Source organism: Pogona vitticeps, chromosome 1 (genome assembly GCF_051106095.1).
Source record: "Pogona vitticeps strain Pit_001003342236 chromosome 1, PviZW2.1, whole genome shotgun sequence".
Classification (NCBI taxonomy): Eukaryota; Metazoa; Chordata; class Lepidosauria; order Squamata; family Agamidae; genus Pogona; species Pogona vitticeps.
Genome location: NC_135783.1, coordinates 1,756,612 through 1,776,342, shown reverse-complemented (window position 1 = coordinate 1,776,342; position 19,731 = coordinate 1,756,612). Strand labels below are relative to the sequence as shown.

Genomic DNA, 19,731 nt, shown 5'->3' with positions numbered 1-19,731 from the left:
GTGCTGTATGTAACACAGAGGTGCGCAGCTGGGGGTGGGGAGTGCTGCAGGATCCGTCTCTGAGCCTGGATGCCCAGGTTTTGGTGGTGGCCAGGAGTGCCTTTTGCAGAACTAAAACTCATGCCCCAGCTGTGCCCAGAACTTGAGAGGGCTGATCTGGCCAACGTGACACATGCTTTGGTTAAATCCGAGCTGGATTACTGTCACGCGCTCTATGGGGGGGGGGGAGAGCAGCCACTGGAGGGCTGCCTCTGGAAGGTATCCAGAAACCTCAGCTGGTCCACCAGAAGGCAGTCACTCAAACTCTCCCAAAGGAGCAGTCTTCGGAGCCGGCGAAGAGACGGCAAGAAGTCAGGTTTCTTGAACCAGAAAAGCTGTTTATTGGTGCTCAGCGCATACGCACGCCCATGGGTGCACTCGGAGGGACCACCAAACAAAGGTGTTTATGAGCTTTCATGTCTTTGGTTATTTTACATTGGCCGGCTCCGCAAAGACCCCTCCTATTTTGCTACTCAGTAAAAGAAAAGGAATTTGAATTGTGGTGCTGGAGGAGGCTCTTGAGAATCCCCTGGTCTGCAAGGAGAACAAACCTATCAATTCTAAAGGAAATCAACCCTGAGTGCTCACTGGAAGGACAGATCCTGAAGCTGAGGCTCCAATACTTTGGCCATCTCATGAGAAGAAAAGAGTCCTTGGAAAAAACCTTGATGTTAGGAAGGTGTGACGGCAAGAGGAGAAGGGGACGACAGAGGATGAGATGGTTGGGCAGTGTCATCAAAGCGACCGACATGAATTTGACCCGTGGAAGACAGGAGGGCCTGGCGTGCTCTGGTCCATGGGGTCACGAAGAGTCGGACACGACTTAACGACTAAACAACAACAAAAAGGAAAGGCCTAAAAGGGCATAAGTGGAAGACATGTAACAGACATATGGCAATAAGCAATTTAACTGAAACACCGACTAGATATTCCTCAGCCCAGCTTTTTTTATTTCTCTCTCTTCTCCCAAGAAGCTGGAGGGAGGTGTGACCAATGAAAGCTGGGAGCCCTGGGACGCTTGCCCAGTGTGTGCGGGTCTGCTTCGCTTCAGATTAATGACTGCTTTTTGATTCACTTCACAAGGCCATCAGACGGCTGACTGGGGCTGGCCTCAGGGATCACACAACACACACACACTCACACACACGTTGCAGCAGCTCCATCAGCTGCCAATCTGTTTCCAGGAAGAATTCCAAGCATTGGTTCTAAGCAATGAAGCCCTAAATAGCTTGGATCCAAGCGCTCTCAAGGATGGCATCTCCCTTTCCGAGCCTGACTGGGTTTTAAGATCACCAGGAGAGCCCTTTCTCTCAGTCCCACCGTCTCTGTTGGTGTGCACTAATGGGGCAGTATAGGTCTTTCCGTGAAGCAGGGAGAAACTCTGCACATGTTCAGAAGCCCAGACCTCCTTGGGCTGTCCCTCCCTCCAGTCTTCTTTGATTCCTGGCTTTACCGGTGGATTTCTTTTTCCTTTCTCTCCCTCTGCAACGGGGAGGGCCAGGCTGACCCGGGCGATCTCAGTGGGGGCCAAGGAAGGGAGTCCGCCCCGGAGGATTTGCAGCTGGATCGAGACTGCGCAGGATCCCTTCTGGGGGGTGTTTTTGTCTTGAATGGGCAATTAAGAGCTGTTAGCTGTGCAAAAGGCCCGTCCCTCTGCTGTTCACCGGTGCCTTCCAGTTCTCGGAGCACCGCCAGTCTGCGTCTCCCCCCCCCATGAGGGAAACTCTGCCCATTAGCGGAGCTCCTCCGTAGAGGGAGGCCGGGTCTCCGCCCCGCTGCCTCGGAGAAGCTCCGCTGCCCCTTCTCTCGGAGGCAAGAGGCGGGGGGGGGGCGCCCCGAGCAAGAGGTGCCCCGGGGGGGGGGTGGCGGTGCGGGGGGTGGATGGGGGTCCGGCACAGGGACCTCCCGGGCGGGTAGGAAGGAACCCTGAGGCCGAAGAGGGAGCTTGCCCGCCACCCTCGCTCTCGCTCCGCCTGCAAAGAGCATCCCCCCCTCCGGTCCCTATCCGGGGGCGGCCTCCGGGGGAAGGCAGAAAGGTCGCCGGCGCTGACCCAAAGGCCCGGACGGAGAAAGGGCAGCGGGAGGCGCGTGCGGGGGTGGCGGCGGCCCGGTCCCGTCGCCATGGGCGCCTTCCTGTCGCAGCTGCGGTCGGGCGGAGAGGCGCTCCCGGCGCCGGCGCCCTTGGACCCCCAGGTGAGAGCCCCCCCCGGCCCTCCCCTCCTCCTCTCACCTGCGCGCCGCGTCTCCGCCCCCTCGAGCTCAGGCAGGCGCGCACCCTCTCCTCCCCCGCTACCCCGCTTAGCCCCACAACAGCCCCGAGAGGTGGGCCGGGGTCCCAAAGCCCACCCAGAGAGGGCCCACCGGGGACGCTCCGGAGCGAAGGGGGCGGTGGGAGGGGGTGTCAAAGCCCTTTCCCAACCCTCTGGTCCCAGATACGGCAGAGAGAAAGAGGCTGGGGGCAGGACAGCGCTCTGTGCATGCTCAGAGGCACGGGTCTCTTCTGCCCCCTCATGATCAGAGATCTTGCCTTCAACGAAATGAGGTCTGGCCTTCATCCCGCCAACAACTGAAAGAGGAGACGCTTCTGAGCGTAAGCAGAGAGCCATCACCTGCGCGCGGCACACACGCCACCCAACTTGGGTCCCCCTCCTCCGGTGTAAGCAGAGGGGAAGGCTGTGCATTTCCGGGAAGAAGGGGCGGCCTTCGGGGATGGCGAAAGGAGACCGAAGCGAGAGGGAAAGCGGGCGCCCAGAGCTCTCTCTCTCCCCCCCCCCCCGTCCTTCCACAGAGCCGAGCACGTTTCGCATTGGGATCCTGGTTCAATCCTTCCTTCATGCCTGGCAGGTTCCTCTCACTCGTCTTGCAAAGAACAGGGGTGGTTTAGAGCAGCCCCCCCCTCCAACGACACCCCCCCATGTCATTCTCACAACAGCCCTGCGAGGGAGGCCTGGCTGGCAGGAAGTCCCACGAGGGAGCCAGGGTTCACCCCCGAGGACGTGGGCAGCGCCCCACAAAAACTGCCACCTGAGGACACCCATTCATTTTCACAGCGGGCCAGACAAATGGTGCCTGAGGACGGAGGGTGGATTAGCAGGGGCCCCCGTCCCACCCCCATTTTAAGGAGGTGCCTTCCTCCTCTTCCTCCCTCCCTCCTCTTCCATCAGAGGGGCTGAGCTATTCTGACTGTTGAAGGAGGAGGAGGAGGAGGAGGAGGAAGAGGAGGCTGTTGTCCGGCCGCTGACCCCTCCCCCCTCTCCCTAACCCTACCCTTACCAAAGATCCCTTCCTCTCTGGCAAGGGCAGGGTTAGGGAGAGAGAACCCCTTGTCTGCCCTAATTCTCAAGAGTCCTGCTCTGTAGACTCAGTGAATCCCCAAGACGTCGACATCCTCCTCCTTGAGTAATATCCTGCTCCCCAATTCACTGATTGGTGTGTGTGTGTGTGTGTGTTACACTCACTTTCTCTTTCCATTATAAATAACAGGTACTCCAGCAGGAGGAGGGGGTGCCCCATCTCTCTGCTGAGAAGGAACAGCTGAAGCAGCAGGACCAGAAGAAGGACGAGCAGGTGTCCCGTCTGCAGCAAGAGGTGCAAGAGCTGAAGGGTCAAGTGTCCCTACTTCTCTCCGCTGAGAATCAATGGCTGAAGCAACAGAGGCAAGAGAAGAACGAGGAGGAGACGTCCCGTCTGCTTCAAGAGCTGGAGGGTCAAGTGTCTCCTCTGCAGCAGGAGGTGCAGGATCTGAAGGCACAAGTGTCCTGTCTCTCCGCTGAGAACCAACAGCTGAAGCAACAGTTCCAAGAAAGGGACGAGCAGCTGTCCCGTCTGCTTCAAGCGGTGCAAGATCTGGAGGGGGAAGTGTCTCACCTGCAGCAGCAAAACCAGAGGAAGGATGAGCAGATGTCTCACCTGCAGCAGGAGGTTCAAGCGCTGAAGGGAGAAGTGTCTCCTCTGCAGCAGGAGGTGCAGGAGCAGAAGAAGGGTCCCGAAGCCTCTGGAGCCCAGCAAACCACCAGATGGCTTTCATGGGTCCGAAGCCGGATTCTTCCTGCCAAAGGTGATCAGATCAGATGAGGAAGAGAATACACACCAGGAAAGGAAGCCTGGGAGAATGAGGAGGAGGAGGGTGCTTGGGAGAGCCAAGAGTCCATCCCGCAAGCAGGCTGGGGGGATTCTGGGGGTTGTAGTCCAGACAAGCAGCTTCTTAAGAGTTAAACCCTGCAGTGCAAGCATGCAAGGGAATGTTTCAACTGTTGGGGAACAGAATCCCCTGAAAGCAACAGCTATTCCCCCTCCCCCCTTTCTCTTTCTCCTGCTTAATTAGAGATACTGATTTCTCCCCCCAGTGGGAGAAAACTTCTGCCTGTTCCTTATCAGGACAGGTCAGGCAGCCTACACAGGAGGAGACGTGTCTTTCTTCCAGAGGGGCAGCCTGGACAGTCGGTGGGAACACAACCGAAGTAGGAGTCTCACGGCTCCCCAAAGGCTAACATCAGTCTACAATCTTGTTGGCAGGTCCCTTGCCTGGCTGGGCTTTTTCCGGGCCTTCGCCAAGGAGGTTCCCAGCTTCTCCTTGCCCAGGTGTCAGCCCCACCTGGCCGCCTCCATCTCCCTTACCTGTCCTCCTCCTTTCCTACCTCAAAGATTCAGCCTGGAGTTCTCCCATCCTGGCTCCAGGCACCGCACGGGCTTACCCTGAGGAAGGTCTCAGCTCTGTTCCGGCATGGCAACATTCCCTCCTCCTTTCCTGTTTTTCTTTTTCTCCCGCTCTCCATTCCTTTCCCACTCTCCACCTCTTGCTCCCCAGCTCCTAGCAAAATAGCTTTGCCTGGAGCCCGCAGGAGGAAGCCAACAATGAGGGAAAAGGGAGTGAGGATGCGGTGGAGCCAAGGGGGCATAGAGAGGGATGAGGGGAAAGGGGAGGGGAGGAAATCCTGCAGAGTGGGGGGGGGCTAGCTCTCCTCCTGCTCCCACTGGGAGAAACCCGTGTCTTTTTCTGAATGGAAAGAAGTGGTCTCCGGATTGCTTAAGAACATGCTGGTGATATTCATGGGAGACCTGCAAGAGGGCTGTTCCTTTCTTCCCCGTATTGGATGAGGATCCTGGCCAAGAGGTTTTCCAGGGGCCCCCCGGAAGAGGCCGGAGCTCCCTTGGGGAGGATCCCAAGACCCTGTTTGCAGCCCCCCAAAGCTTCTGACAAATCAAACGTCTTTGTCTTCCTGGTGTGGCCTGGCCCTTCCTCGGTGGATTCTCTGGCTTCTTCCCAAAACAAACAGCATTTCTCTCCTGTGTTTGCATATCCTTCATCCTGTCCTGTATCCTGAGATTTCAGGGAGGGATGTCGCCAGCAGAACACATTGGGCCCATGGAGAGCAATACGGGGAGACGGTGCCTCCAGCAGAAACCCACAGCCCGCCAGGTCAGAACCAGGGGCCGAGGGAAGAGCCAAGCCCGAGCTGATACAAGCTCAGCATCAGCTTCCCTCAGGCCCTGTGATCATCCTCCTAATTCAGAGGCAAAACTCCCTGTACTGGCGTACATCTCACCATAAGAACAAGTGTGTCTTCTCCGCAATTGCTGGTCAGCCTGGACTTTTTTAGGAAGGGTGGAATTCAGGCTGGCCCCCAGTTTCTCCTTCAGGTGTGAGATGTTAATGGGAATGTTGTCCTCCCCACCTCTTCTCTTGTCTCCCCTTTCCAGACATCATCATCGAGGTCCGGATGGCTGGGAAGACAGGTGGCTGTGAGATGAAGCTTCTAGAGGATGTCTCCGAGCGCCTGGCCCAAGAGGGAGTCTCTCTAAAAGTGAGGAGGTTCACAGAGAGGTTGTCGGAGCACCTCCTTCTCGTTTTCTGCCCCATCGCTTCTCGGATGGTCACTGACATTGAAAACACCCTCGAGGGACTCAGTGGTAAGTAGTCGGTTTGCGGAGGGGGGGGAGATGGGATGGGGGTAGACTCTCTGTGTCCCTCTCTGACTGTCAGACTGCTGGCAGATTTTGGAGGCAACCTCGGGGGGGGGGGAAGAATGTCATGAAAGCCCACACATTTTCTCCTCTTTGATTGGATCTTGATGCACCATCGAAAAATTGACAACTGCTGGGTGAGTTTTAGCTTCTGCACAAGAGTGGAAAGGCTAGCCTGTTTTGTTTGAGTAGCAACAGTAGGAAAAACAGATAACGTTTTGCATAGAATGAATGGCCCTTTCTCCAAAATAGAATGAGGTCTTTTTCTGTTTTATTGGGGGAAAGTCCAAAAGTCCAGAAATGCGAACAATGCACCAAATTTCACATCATCTTTGAAATACTTCATCTTCCTACAAACGGAGGTGATTGGAGGGGGCTCTGTAGTAAGATCAGAGGGAACTCAAACACAAGGGAAAGCGCTGATTAACGAGCACCTTTTTGCTAGGAGCCTTTCCCTGTCTTGGCCATGAGCAAGATAATTTACAGTCACTGGCTCAGATCCTGTTCAGGGACCCTGTGGGCGTAAGGGCGCATGACATTATCAGCTGCCGGCATTATTCTGTAAAGCTTGCTAGCCCCCCCTTCCCTCAATTTTCGAGGCTCCCTAGAGACTGAATGGAACCTTTGGGAGCCTTGGGAAACCAACCTCAGGGCCAGGGGAGCCTCTAATGCTGAAAAACTACCACCACTGTTCCTGGCAGCAACTTTTCTTGGAACCGAAAGGCTCCCCACGTCCTGAGGCTCCCAAAGGGTTCCCCAGAGAGCTTTGGGAGCCCACTTTGGACGGAAAAGGAAATTTTAAATGAAAGAGGAAGGTCTGTGACTGAAGGGCGTCATCAGCCCTTTTGGTCCCTGGATTGACTCAGCAAGGTGTTGCCGGCCTCCTTGCCCCATATGTAAATATTTGCAGGCATAGGAGGTCACTTGAGAGGCTCACAATGGCTGGGCCCTGGTGGAAGCTGTGGGTCCAGAAAGATAAACGTGGGAAGGCCACGTCCGAGCTGGAACCTCAACGTGCCTCGGAAAAAGAGAGAGTGAAACAAAGGCTGGGATGAAGCATCAGCACAAACCACCCCCCTTGCCCCAAGCCAGGCCTATATGAGTCTCCCCGGTATAAATATTATTTATTTATTTTATTTTATTTTTATTTATTTTATTTATATCCCACCTATCTAGTCGGTTAAGACCACTCTAGGTGGCTTACAAGAAACAAACAGCAATATATATAAAAACAATACTACATAAAGATAAAACTTTCAACAAAATAGGACAAAAAGTGGGAGAGGAGAGGAAGGGGAGGTCAAAAGTTGATTGAGGGGAAGGCCTGCCGGAACATCAGTGTTTTTAGTTGATTTTTAAAAATACCCAGCGAGGGAGCCGCGCAAATATCAGGAGGTAGATTATTCCAGAGGCGAGGAGCCACCGCCGAGAAGGCCCGATTTCTTGTCTTTTCCTTCCAGGCCTCCCTCGGCGTCAGGCTCCTCAGCCTCACCTCCTGGCTCGCACGGGTGACACGGGAAGATCTAGGTGGGAGAAGGCGTTCCGCCAAGTATCGAGGTCCTAAACCGTTTAGGGCGTGGTAAGTAAGCGTTAACACTTTGAAATCAATGCGGAATCGGATGGGCAGCCAATGCAATGCGGCCAGAGTGGGCAAGATATGTTGGTATCTTCTCACTCCACTGAGTAATCTGGCCGCAGCATTCTGCACCACCTGTAGTTTCCGCAGCAGCCTCAAAGGTAGCCCCACGTAGAGCGCATTGCAGTGGTCTAATCTTGAGATTACAAGCGCATGTACCAAAGTGTTGAGAGCCCCCACATCAAGGTAGGGTCACAGCTGGGCTATCCGCCAAAGATGGAAAAATGCGGTGCGGACCACGGACGCCACCTGGGTTTCCATAGTGAGCGCCGGGTCCAGATGAATCCCCAAGCTACGAACCCCATCCCTGGCAGGCAGGGTCACTCCCCCCAAAATGAGGGAGTTTCCCAAATCCCCAACTGTGGGAGCGCCTGCCCTCAGTACCTCCGTATTGTCCGGGTTCAGCCTCAGCCCGTTCTCCTGCATCCATTCCCGAACGGTCTCCAGGCAGCGCTGAAGGGACAGAATGGCATCTCCTGTAGTTGGAGAAAAGGAGATGTAGAGCTGTGTGTCATCCGCATACTGATGACACCGGGCTCCACACCCCCTGATGACCCCACCCAGCGGCCTCATGTAGATGTTGAACAGCATTGGGGAAATAATCGACCCCTGTGGAACCCCACAATTGAGACTCCACCGGGCCGAGACGCTCTCCCCAAGCTGTACTCTCTGGGGACGGTCCTCCAAGAAGGAACGGAGCCAAGCCAGGGCGAGGCCCCCAATTCCCAACTCAGAGAGCCTCCCCAGGAGGATACCATGGTCAATGGTATCAAAGGCCACTGAGATGTCGAGGAGGACCAGCAGAGACAGTTTGTCCCTGTTGGCCTCCCTCAGTAGGTCATCACACAGGGCAACCAATGCCGTTTCTGTACCATGGCGCGGCCTGAAGCCCAACTGAAATGGATCCAGGGCATCTGTTTCGTCCAGGAGCGCCTGAAGCTGGTCGGCCACCACCCTCTCAACCACCTTGCTTAGGAAAGAAACATTGGCGACGGGCCTATAGTTGCCAATTTTGTCCGCCGCCAAACTTGGTTTCTTCCTGATGGGCCTAATGAGTGTCTCCTTGAGGGCAGAAGGAAATCTGCCCTCAAGGAAAGACCCATAAATTATTACAATGGCCCATTCCGTTGTTGTAGGCCTGGCTGCTTTGAGTAGCCAGGCCAGGCAAGGGTCAAGGGAGGAGGTGGTGGCACGACAGTGGTCAATCGCCCTGGTCGCAGAGTCAGACGTAGCAGGCTGAAAGGAGTCAAAATTTACCGGGCAAGGTGGAGCGCTGGACATCTCTGCTCGACTCACTGTATTCAAAAAAGGAGACAGGTCCTGGCGGATGGCCTCCACTTTAGATTTTAAAAATGCTGCAAATTGGTCCGGTGAAAACCTAAGGGGAGGCCCGTCACTCAGACCAATTCCGGGTAGGTTGCGCACTATACGGAATAATTCCGCCTGCTGGTTGGACGTTTCGCTTATCCGGTTAGAGAAGTATGCTCGACTGGCAGCCTTTACCTTAGCCAGGTAAAGGTTAGTGGCGACCTTAACAGCTATCCAGTTATAATCCATCGGGTCCTTCCTCCATTTGCGCTCTAGCCGTCTTCTGACCCACTTCAATGCCCGGAGATCCTGGTTAAACCAGGGCGCCGGGCGGTCTCTGCGGCGGAGAGGGCGTTTAGGAGCGATCATGTCTACAGCCCTAACTGCGGCCGTGAACCAGCCATCAACCAGAGCCTCGACAGGAGTGCCAGCCAGGTCAGCCGTAACACCTCTCATGGCTTCCTGGAATCCAACCGGATCCAGTAGCCTTCGAGGGCGGACCATAACAATAGGTCTCTGCTCCCTGCAGGGGGGAAGAGCCATGTTGAGGGTACATTTTATCAGGTGGTGATCCGACCATGACAAGGGTACCAACTCGAGGTCAGTCACCATCGGACCACTCTCACTCCCATTCGTGGAAAAAAACAGGTCATGTGTGTGGCCACCCACGTGGGTAGGGCCGGTGACATGTTGGGACATGTTCAATAAAATGTGTGGGCCTTAAAGATGGCTGAGGCCGTTTTGTGGCTTTCCCCGCCCTCCTGTCACTGACCCCCCCCACCCCTTGTGCTCCCTTGACTTCTGTGCTCCTGTGGGTCATTCCATGTCTAGGATTCAGAATCTCCCCCTTCATGGTGGATAATTGCCTGTAAATAAGTCCCCTTTTCATCAAGGGACTGAGGTGTTCGATGGCCCAACACTTCCAAGTCATTGGGATTCATCCTTCCCTAAAACCGTCCCCCCCCCAGGGCTGCCTTGAGGGTTCTTCCCCCCTTCCCCCCCCCCCGTGGACTCCCTAAAAGGCTTGGTCTCACAGCTGCTCCTCTCCTTCCCCTTCCAGGCGAGCAGAAGGTCCTCCTGGTGGTGATGCACTTTATCCCAAAGGACAACCCAGGGCCCTTTGTGGACGCTCAGCACCGGGTGCCCCATCCAGCCGTGCACACCCGCTTCACCCTAAAGGATGGCTTTTACCCTTGCCAGATGAACGAGACGGCCGTAGCTGACGTGGCAGCTGCCCTCAAGGCCCTGGCTGAAGATCAATGAGGGGGGGGGGGGACCCGGCTGTTCCCCATGTCCATTTCATGCCATGTTATGTTGTGAGAAAGGGCTGGGGGAGGGGGGTGTCAACACATGGAGCTTGCTGCAGGTTGTGCCAGGACCATCTGGTGATCACACCTTAGGAGCTGGGAGGGTATGGGATGTGTGCACCTCCTAAGCCATGCAATGCCTTCAGCTGGGGAGACCATTGGTTGTGGTCGGGCAGATGTAACTCCTCCCTGGCCCTCTGAGCATGGGCAGACCTGCCTGCAACCTCAGGCTGACTGGGCAGAGATGCCCATTTGTGCTTCTGTGTGTGTCATGGGGAGGAGTAAGTTTGTAGGGGGGGCTTCCTCTTGTGCTTTTACAGTCCCAGTGGGTGATTTAAAACAGGAGGAGGGGGAATATATTATAAATTAGATTAGGCATCCTTCAGTCTCGAGAGACGATGCTCTGAATGGAGGACTTGGAACAGCATCTAGGGTGGCTGAGGAGGCCAATTCGAGAGGGACACGATCCCTTCCACGCTGAAGACAAATACAATCTGTCCTGCCCAGCTGCCTGATTTTGCTGGTTTTGGGGCTGCCTCTTGGCCTCAGCCTGCTGGACAAGGGCCTCTTCATTATACAAAGCTCTGTTTTTATATTTTTTCATGGTGTTTGTGAAATCACACACGATTGCTCATTCTGTGCATCCACAAATGCCTTGCAATGTTCTAGAGCATGGATTCCTAACCTGGGCTTATGACCCCCAAATGGATTACAAAGTGTTTCCTGGAGGCTTGGTGCAGTTCTTTTTAGTTGCAATAGTTTTTATATTTATTATATTAAATATAGTATACACAATACTGTTTCATTTTAATCCTCCTGGCCCCTCAGAGAGATTGTTTTATTCTGAAAAAAATAAAAATTAGGGCACGTTAGATTTAGTCAAATAGGAATCAACTTTTTATTACATTCAGGATAACAAAATAAAGGGAAAGGGCATTCACAGCTAAGGGGGATTATGGAGTTGTGGTGACCTGCAAAGTTTGTGCAACATTTGCCTTTGTGCCTGAGGGTAACATGGCGCACAGATGCAGGAAGTGCAAACTAGTGGCATTGCTAGAAAAAAAAGCGAGAGAACTGGAGCAGCGAGGAGCCACACTTGAAGCTACAAGGGAAGGTGATTTATACAGGGACAGAACTCTTGAGCAGCAGCAGCTGCCCTCCATGGAGGCCCCGGAGAGGGAAGAGCAGCAAGGAAGGAAAGGCGGAGGAAGAGAATGCCAAGGAGAGAACAAACATAGGGGAGGAAGCACCACGGAGAAGAGTCACAGCTAAGAGCAAAAGAAGGAGAAGAAAGACTTTTCTCTTCACCGGCGGAACTGCAACACCATTTCCAGGTTCTTCATGAGGAATCTGGCAGGCAGCAAGTTGTTGTTTAGTCGGTTAGTCGTGTCCGACTCTTCCCAGCGTACGAGAAAACCCCTTTGATGAACCCGAAACCTTCTGAATGGTTGCTAAAGTGGACGGACCTTCAGAGTTTTCTTGAAGTTCCTGACACGCAGGCTGAACGTTTGAAAGAACTCTCGGCCCCCGGGGCGTCTAATCTGCCTTTGCCACCGGCAAACCGCAGCCTCTCTTCTCGTCAGAGGGACCCCCCCCCCACTCACATTCGGTGCATTTTGCTCTCCTGCCCCTCCCTCTGCAGCCGGGAGGTGTCCCGGGGTCCGACGGGGCCGCCAAGGACCGGCGTCTGCGGGACGACTTGCAGGTGGAGCGCAAGGCAAAGGGATGCCCGCGGTGCCATCGCGAATCTTTCCCTGGGAAGGGGGGGCACTCTGCCCATGCTCGGAGGCACTTGATCTTCTTGACCTAGAGCAAAGGCCCGGAACCAGGAAGGCTCTCCTCCCCCCCCCAGGGGGTGTCGCTTTCCCTTCTCCCCGGGGCAAGAAGTCGGGCGTCCTGCTCAAGAGATGCCGGCCGGGGTGCGAGGATCCGGAGCGTGGCCACTGCTTCGGCCTCCCTCCCAGGAGCCTCCCGGAGGCGGCAGAAGGGGCACCGAAGAGGGGAGTCTGCTCACCGGCCCCCCCTCCGCTCCCGCTGTCGCGCCGCCTGCCAAGAGCCCCCCCCCCCCGCCTTTCCAAGTCCTGCGGCGGGGCCGGCCGCGAGAGGAGCCCCCCCGGGCGATGGGCAGGGCCAGATCGCGATGGCTCGCGCCCCAGGTGAGGGGGCCGTCGTTCCCCCCCTCCTCTCCTGCCTGCCTTCTCTCTGCGCCCACCTTTCCCCAGGTGGCCGCCGAGCTGCTCCCCTCTCTCCCTCCCATCGCTGATGCTCCCAACGGTCCCGCCGGGGTCCCCCCACCCCCAATGGAAGTCCCCACCGAGGAGGGGGCGCCATCCCTTGCTCGGCCGCTGCCTCCCCGGGACTCTCCTGGGTGTGCAAAGCGGGGGTGTCCGAACCCTTTCCCAACCCTTTCTGGTCCCATATGCGAGGGAGGAGATCAGAGACGAGCGACCGCACCGCGCTCTGTTCATGCTCAGAGACAGGGCTCTCTCCCGCCCTCACCTTCGGCATTCCTGGGCTCCCGCGAAATGAATCCTTCTCTCCATCAGCGGGAACGGGAGGCGCCTCTGAGCATAGGCCGACAGAGCCGTTCCCGGGAGGGGGGGCATGCATGCACGGACACCCGCCCGCCCCACTCATTGACTGCTGCCCTCCCCCCCTCTTTCTCCCGTGTAAGCCTGCGCTGAGGCTGAACGTTTCCAGGAAGGAGGCGCGCCCGCTCCGCATTTCGGGGAAAGCGAAAGCGGTCGGAAAAAGAAAGGGAAGGGGGCCGCCCGGGCTCCCCGCTCCCGCCCCCCCTCGCCCGGCTGGAAAGCGGATCCGTTTTCCCTTGGGGTCGGTCCCTAGTTTAATCCTCCCTTTGCCTTTGCCTCGGGCAGGTTCCTCTCACTCCTCTTGCAAGGGGCTGGGTCTGGGTCAGAGGAGCCCCGCCCCCAAATGACACCCCCCCCCATTTCATTCTCACAACAGCCCTCCCTGCGAGGTCGGCCTGGCTGGCAGAAAGTCCCACCAGGGAGGATGCTTAGCCCCTGAGGACGTGGGCAGCGCCCCACAAAAGCTGCCGCCCGAGGACACCATTTTCACAAGGCAAAGGGGATGGCCAACCAGGGGGAAAGGCTACTAGCTCAGAGCGCAAGCCAAAGTGACTGGAGGGCTGCTGAGCAGCCCCTAGGGCAGAAAAGGCTGGGCTGCCTCCCAGCCCTCCCAGCCCCCCCCATCTCAGGGTGCAGGAGGTTGCTTGATGAGGCTAATGCCTGATGGAGCGGCTGGGTCTCTGGGCTGGGGGTTAAAATATGTTAAATGAATAAATTAGATAGGCTCAGTCATTCTGCAAGACAATTCTAGCTCCATAGAGCAAGATCCTGCTCCCCACTTGACTGATTTGTGTGTGTGTGTGTGTGCATTCCTATTCTCTTTCAGACAAAAAATCAGGAGGAGGTAGAGACATCCCATCTACAGAATGAGCCCCAGCGGCTTACACAGCGGGTATGTGTGCTAGAGAAGCAGGTCTCCGATCTCCGGGATGCGGTCCACAACTTGCAGCGTGAAATGCAGGAGCATATGAACAGCCAGGGAGCCTCTGGAATCCAGCACACAGCAACAGAAAAATCAGCTCCATTGCTTTGATCGTCCATACCAAGAACTTCTGACAAAGGTGCGCATGTCTTAAAGATAAGACACAGATTACACACACGCAGGCCGTCCCATTCTCCTCCTGATGGGCCTTTTATTCCCATGGCCTGGAGCCCCCTTGATCCCACCTGCAGCTCCCAAGAGCTTCTGACAAATCAAACCTCAATGGCTTCGTGGTGCCCCCATAGCTCTTCCTTGGTCATTCTACCCCTTTCTATGATTTTGGTACAACCTTCCCTAAGAACCGCCTGGAGTGAATCCGGCCTCTGGCCAGAGGTTGGGAGTTTAGATCCCACGATGGGCCACCCAGGAGAAGAGCCAGCCTGGCTGGCCGTGGGCAAGTGGCCCAGGAGGGGGTCCCAGGAAGTGCCCCCCAGAAGAAGGGAAGGGAAAGCCAATCCCCAGATGTTTAACCCTTTAATATCCCCCAGAGGGTTCCTATAAAATAAATTGACTCAATGGTGCATAAATATAATTAGTTTGGTTAAGAGCAAAGGGGCAATGTCGGTTTATTTCTTTATTTAAAATATTTCTATGCTGTCGTTCTCCTAAAGAGGCCCTAAGGCAGCTTTGAGTATTAAAAGGAACATTACAACTAAAATAATAAATTATTACAATATTTTAAAAAAAAAGAATTAACCAAATATCATATTAAAATGTATATATAAGAGCAATATTTTAAACGACACTTCTAAAAATCCCCTTGGTCATGAAGTCATTTAAAGGAAAGCCTGCCTGATGTTTGGCCAGTTGCATAAAAGGGCCAGATGCCACCACTCTGCATGTCACGGGCACCGTCACCCCCACCCCCACCAGAAATCCCTGTGTCTAGTGGAAAGGTCCTTGGACTTCAGCAGAATCCACCCCATGGGGCAGCCTGGGGGATCAGTGGGTCCCGGGGAGGAGAGGGTGCACCCGCGCAGGGGCAGCCAAACTCCCCCCGAGCTCAGTGGGTTGCCCTGAGTGTAACCCGTGGCCCCCAAAGTGGACAGGTCAGAGCAGCAATGCACCCCCTCCTCCCCCTCCTCTCTCTCGGGAGCTTTTTGGCAGGGATAACCCGTGGAGGTCCTCAGACGCAGAGAGGGCAGGAGCCTCGGCAGAAGGACGGGCCAAGCGGGAATCCATAAGCAATGATGGCCATTGGTGGTGGATAAAACAAAGCAAATTCAAGGGGGTGGGGAAGAAATATCTTTCTGAGAACCCCCGGTAATTCCACCAGTGGGTGGACAAGCTCTTCTTCTTCAACCTTTTCTTCACCTGCCATGATGAAGAGTCCTGGAGAACTCAGAAGCTTGCACATCATGGCAGAGTTGAAATGGGCCCCTCCGAAGTTCAAGCTTTCCATTGTGTTTTCCATTTTGCCCGGGTGACCCGTCGGAGGCTTGAGGCCCAATCCAGACCAGAGAGCTGGGGTGTCTACCACACCCCCCCTTGCCAGTCATGCACAGTGCCCAAAGTCAGGTTTCCCACTGGTACTAATGGTGGTGGGAGCGAAGTGGTCGCAAGCGGACCCCCCCAACTGACCCAAGATCCTGGCCTGGGATGGAATATGGCACTTCTATTTGTGGGTAACGCATTTAGGATGACCCAAGAGAGCCATTACAGAGCAGTGACGTGGGGGGAGGGGCCAATCGGATCACCCTCATAATTCAGAGGCATCATGCGCTACCAACGCCCATCTCACCCCAAGGAGCACCATGGAACGCGTCTCTTCCCCATGAGAGGCTCCACCGTCGTTGCCCGTCAGCCTGGGCGTTTTCAGGCTGACCCTCTGACAGTTCTTCTGACAGTTTCTCCTTCGGGTCTGAGAACATGAATGGGACTTTTCTCCCTCCCCCGTCTCTTCTCTTCTCTTTCCAGGCTTCCAGATCCAGATTCCCAGAAAGGGATCTCTCAAAGCCCCAGTCCCGCCAAGGAGTCTCTCTAAAAGGGAAGGAATTCAGAGAGAACTTTAAGCACCTCCTTCTGCTCTTCTGCCCCATAGCTTCCCGCATGGGCGCCAACCTTGAAAACGCCCTCGAGGGACTGAGTGGTAAGTAGAAGATACCAACAGGGTTGAACCATCCTGTCCCTCCGTGGCTGTCGGAACATAAGCAGATTCCTGGGCCACCTTGAGGATGAATACCTACCAATTTTCTCCTCCTTGATCGAAAAAGGGGTCTTGACATCTTAAAATATATACAGATGCAATTTTTTTTTCATATTTATTAAGTGCATTGTATGAATTATATGTACATTATTTATTAATGGAAAGTTCTATGTGCAAAATAGAAGTGTTTTTTTCCCTTCCCAATAAAAAAAGTGAACAAGGTTTCTCATAATGTCCCAGGGACAAGCCTTTGAAATGTATCACTCTGCCCTCCCAAGAAACACAGCAGGGAACATTTAGATCACCCTTTAGATGTATTTTCCGGAGTGCAGCCCAACCTTCCTGAAGGAAGGGAACATGCCATTCTGAGCTGCAGATGTAGTTGGTAGTTGGTTGGAGGATGAGGGGAAAACACAGTGAGACAGGAGGTGGTGAAACAGAGAAGAAAAGGACTGGATAACCAGGGACTGATGGCCGAGAGCCATTTGTTCTCTTGCCATAAAGGAAGCTGATTAACGCACCCTGTGTGTGATGGGGGGGTGCGTCACTCTGCCTGATTTATGCTGCTGGAGATGCAAATTTTTTTTTACCCAACTCCGGAGGCCGTGGAAGACGGGAGGGCCTGGCGTGCTCTGATCCATAAAGGGGTCACAAAGAGTCGGACACGACTGAATGACTAAACAACAACAAAGATGCAATTTTTGGCCCAGTGGCGCAGAAGCCACTGGTAATGGTGTGGCTAAAAAAATACTGCAAATAAATAAATAAATAAATAAATAAATAAATAAATAAATAAATAAATAAATAAATAAATAAAGAAAGAAAGAAAGAAAGAAAGAAAGAAAGAAAGAAAGAAAGAAAGAAAGAAAGAAACAAACTCAGACCTTTTAAAACAAGCTTTGGCCTGCTTGCCCACCCCACGTGCAGGCAGAGTAGGTGGCTTGTGATGATCACAACAGGTAGGCCCTGATGATGATCCACTGGGCCAGAAAGCGAAAAAGCAAGGTGTGCTATTCCGTATCACTCCATGGTGCTTAAAGCTCTCTCAGGCCATTTACCATTTAATTTCACAAACTACACATTGTGCCCCCCCCCCGCAGCAAGCTGCATACTAACTCTATTCACCTCAGAAGGCTAGAAGGCTGATAGAACTTTGAGCTGATGTGAAGGAGTGGGACCCAGTGTGCCGTCCCCAGAAGAAGAAAGCCCGAAAGACGCGAGTGGCTGTACTGAAGGGATACTGGTAGAAATAGAGAGTGAGGAAGAACTACAGAGGAGGCCTACCGAAGTGTGCTTGGTGGATGACGGCGGAGCCGAGATGGACTTGATCATGTGGGAGGAGGTGAAAGGGGAAGGAGATTTTGCGCGGGAGTTTAGTTGGCTGGGAGAAGGGGAGCTGGGCAGATGTACCACGAGAGGGGTGCAGACAGATTGGTTGAAGGATGCCAGGAGTCTAGCAGACGGGACCCCAGGTGCCCAAAGCTTGCCGGGAGGAGGAGGTCTGCTGCATGAGCCTCCTGCAACTAGCGGTCGCGGTAGGACTTACGAGCCCTTGGAATGGAGGGTCTCGGTCTTCCCGGTGGGCTACCATGGTGGGGGACGGAGAGTTATCCGCCCGGGCCCCAAGTTCCAACAGAAACCCCCGGAGGAGGATTGGGCCTGCCACCCCTGCTGTGGGACCATCTGCGCCGTCAGGAGTGCGCCTTTAAGACCCCTGACGGATCGCGAATGGTTTGGCCCGGCCCCTTGGTAGAGGAAGAGATGTGCCAGCCAGTGGTTAGACCGAAGAAGTATACCCTGTTAACCGATGACGTTTTGAAGGATCCGTTCGATCCAGTGGAATTAAGTGTTCATGCCAATAAAGTTGTTATTTCTCAAGACTCGAACTCGCCTCCGCGCTTGTTTCCCGCCTTTACTACACAACCCCCCCGGCCAAAGACGAACCTCGTCACAGCTGACGAGGTGGGACTGAACCTAGATCAGGAGCAGAGTTTTGGCTGCTGTAGTGCAGTGTGACCACGGTGCCATGAGGCTGCAGAAGGATTAACAAGACAGTTGTGTCCGACCCAGTGACTCAAAGGGCAGTAATAGAAGAGAGAGTGGAGCCCCAGGCCCTTTTGCAGAAGAGAAGCAGGGTCTGCTCCATGCCTGGCCAGCCCCCTGATTTTATGTTATTTATTAGAGCTGGACACCCCCCCCCCCCCAATGTTGGTTCCCCCTTCTCTTTCATCCACTGAAAAAAGCATGTCAGCCTTGAAAATGGCACAGGCTGTTTTGGGTGGCCTCCCCTCCTCTACGGTTCTACCTATCCACCCACCTTGTTGGGTGGGTTCCTCTTGCATCCCCCCCCCCGGCAAAGGACTTTGAAGCTTTCCCTTGGATGTAAATCATCCCCTTGTTCTCATGAGAGGACCGAAAGGCTCAGGGGCCCAGGGCCTCCCATTCCTGAGCAGGAGTGACTTCCTGGACAACAGTTCCAAAAATGCCAGCCTCAAGGGTTCCCCCCACGCCGTTCCCTCTGGCCTCCCCCAAGACTTGGTCCCCTGGCTGCTCCTCTCCTTCCTCTCCCAGGTGAGCAGGAGGTCCTCCTGGTGGTGATGCACTTGATCCCAAAGGCCAACGCAGGAACCTCCGTGGATGCCTCGTGTCAGGGGAGGCCCCCAGCCCTGGTGTGGACCGTGCACAACTGCTTCACCCTCCACGAGGACTCCTACCCTTGCGAGATGAACACGGCAGCCACCGTGGCAGCTGCCATCAAGGAGATGGCTGGGTTCTTGCATCAGGCTGGGAGGCGCGCGCGTGCGCGCGCGCACACACACACACACACACACACACACACACACACACACACACACACACACACCATGTAGCATCACCATGCCTTCTGCTGGGGAAGAGGACCAGTTGCGGCCAGGGAGACATGAAACATCCATGTTCCACGGGGCATGGGAAGACCGGCCTGCAACCTCAGGCTGGCTGGCCAGAGCTGGCCTGACAGTGACCTGGCATCTGGTTGTGTGTGTGGCATGGAAGGGGGCTGCGTTTACAGGGTGGGCAGGTTTTTCGATTTCTTTCCCTGCATTACAGGCCCAGTGGATGATTCACAACAGAAAGGAGGGGGTTGCAGAATATAGACTCATAAGTGATGAAAGAGAAATTATGCCAAGGGAGTACATGCTTTTAACAAACCTGATTCGCCAAACACCTTTTTCACTGAGTTTTTTAAATTGTTCAATGTGCAATGTGTTAGAAAGTATTAAAGGAGCAGTGAGTTGGATGGCTTTGTGGTGGGGGAGAAGGTGAGGGTGGCACCATCAGGGGTGGGATCCCACCACCACCTCCAGATCATGAAGCACCTCTGCGAGACACTTTGAAATGAATCCCAACCAAATGAGAGGGAGAGGGAGAGAGAGAGAGAAAAAAGGAAACCAAACCAAACACAACCCCTGTGTTGCCCTGGCACGCAATCTGAACGGAAGGGCAGGCAATGGCACGGAGCGGATTGGCAAGACCGGGTCCCACACACACTTCTTGCAAGAGTTCACAATCCATCCCCTGAAGAGACCTCCAGCTTGGAATGGGAGGGGAGGGAGAGAGAGCAGAAGGGAGCACCTGCTAAACATTTTGCACCTGGGGTGACTGCCCAGGAGGTCCCCCCAGGCTAGGCCTACTGGGTGTAAGCCAGTTTGACCACATCTGACCCATCTGGGCTGGCCTGGACTGCTCACCTGGTGGATCCTGGGTCAGATTCAAGGTTC

General features: G+C 54.7%; 1 protein-coding gene across 2 annotated transcripts; it reads left to right on the top strand.

The window, feature by feature from the left end:
- Window positions 1–1,912: 1,912 nt before the first annotated feature.
- On the top strand, window positions 1,913–17,854 carry LOC110070656 (uncharacterized). 2 transcript variants are annotated; one of them, XM_078381352.1, is made up of 7 exons: window positions 1,914–2,232; window positions 3,523–3,960; window positions 4,003–4,096; window positions 5,740–5,949; window positions 10,008–12,410; window positions 13,672–13,906; window positions 15,745–17,854. In XM_078381352.1, exons 1-5 carry the CDS (start codon window positions 2,161–2,163, stop codon window positions 10,208–10,210), a joined length of 1,017 nt encoding a protein of 338 aa, XP_078237478.1. In that variant the 5' UTR covers window positions 1,914–2,160; the 3' UTR covers window positions 10,211–12,410; window positions 13,672–13,906; window positions 15,745–17,854. The 2 variants fall into 2 exon arrangements, with proteins under 2 accessions (XP_078237475.1, XP_078237478.1); XM_078381349.1 differs by having other exon boundaries at window positions 1,913–2,232; window positions 3,523–4,096.
- Window positions 17,855–19,731: the final 1,877 nt, after the last annotated feature.

Coding starts and splice junctions, on each gene's coding strand:
- LOC110070656 (XM_078381349.1), top strand. CDS start 2,161: ATGGGCGCCTTCCTGTCGCAGCTGCGGTCGGGCGGAGAGGCGCTCCCG. Junction 4,097..5,739: donor CCGGATTCTTCCTGCCAAAG/GTGATCAGATCA, acceptor TCCCCTTTCCAG/ACATCATCATCGAGGTCCGG. Junction 5,950..10,007: donor CACCCTCGAGGGACTCAGTG/GTAAGTAGTCGG, acceptor TTCCCCTTCCAG/GCGAGCAGAAGGTCCTCCTG.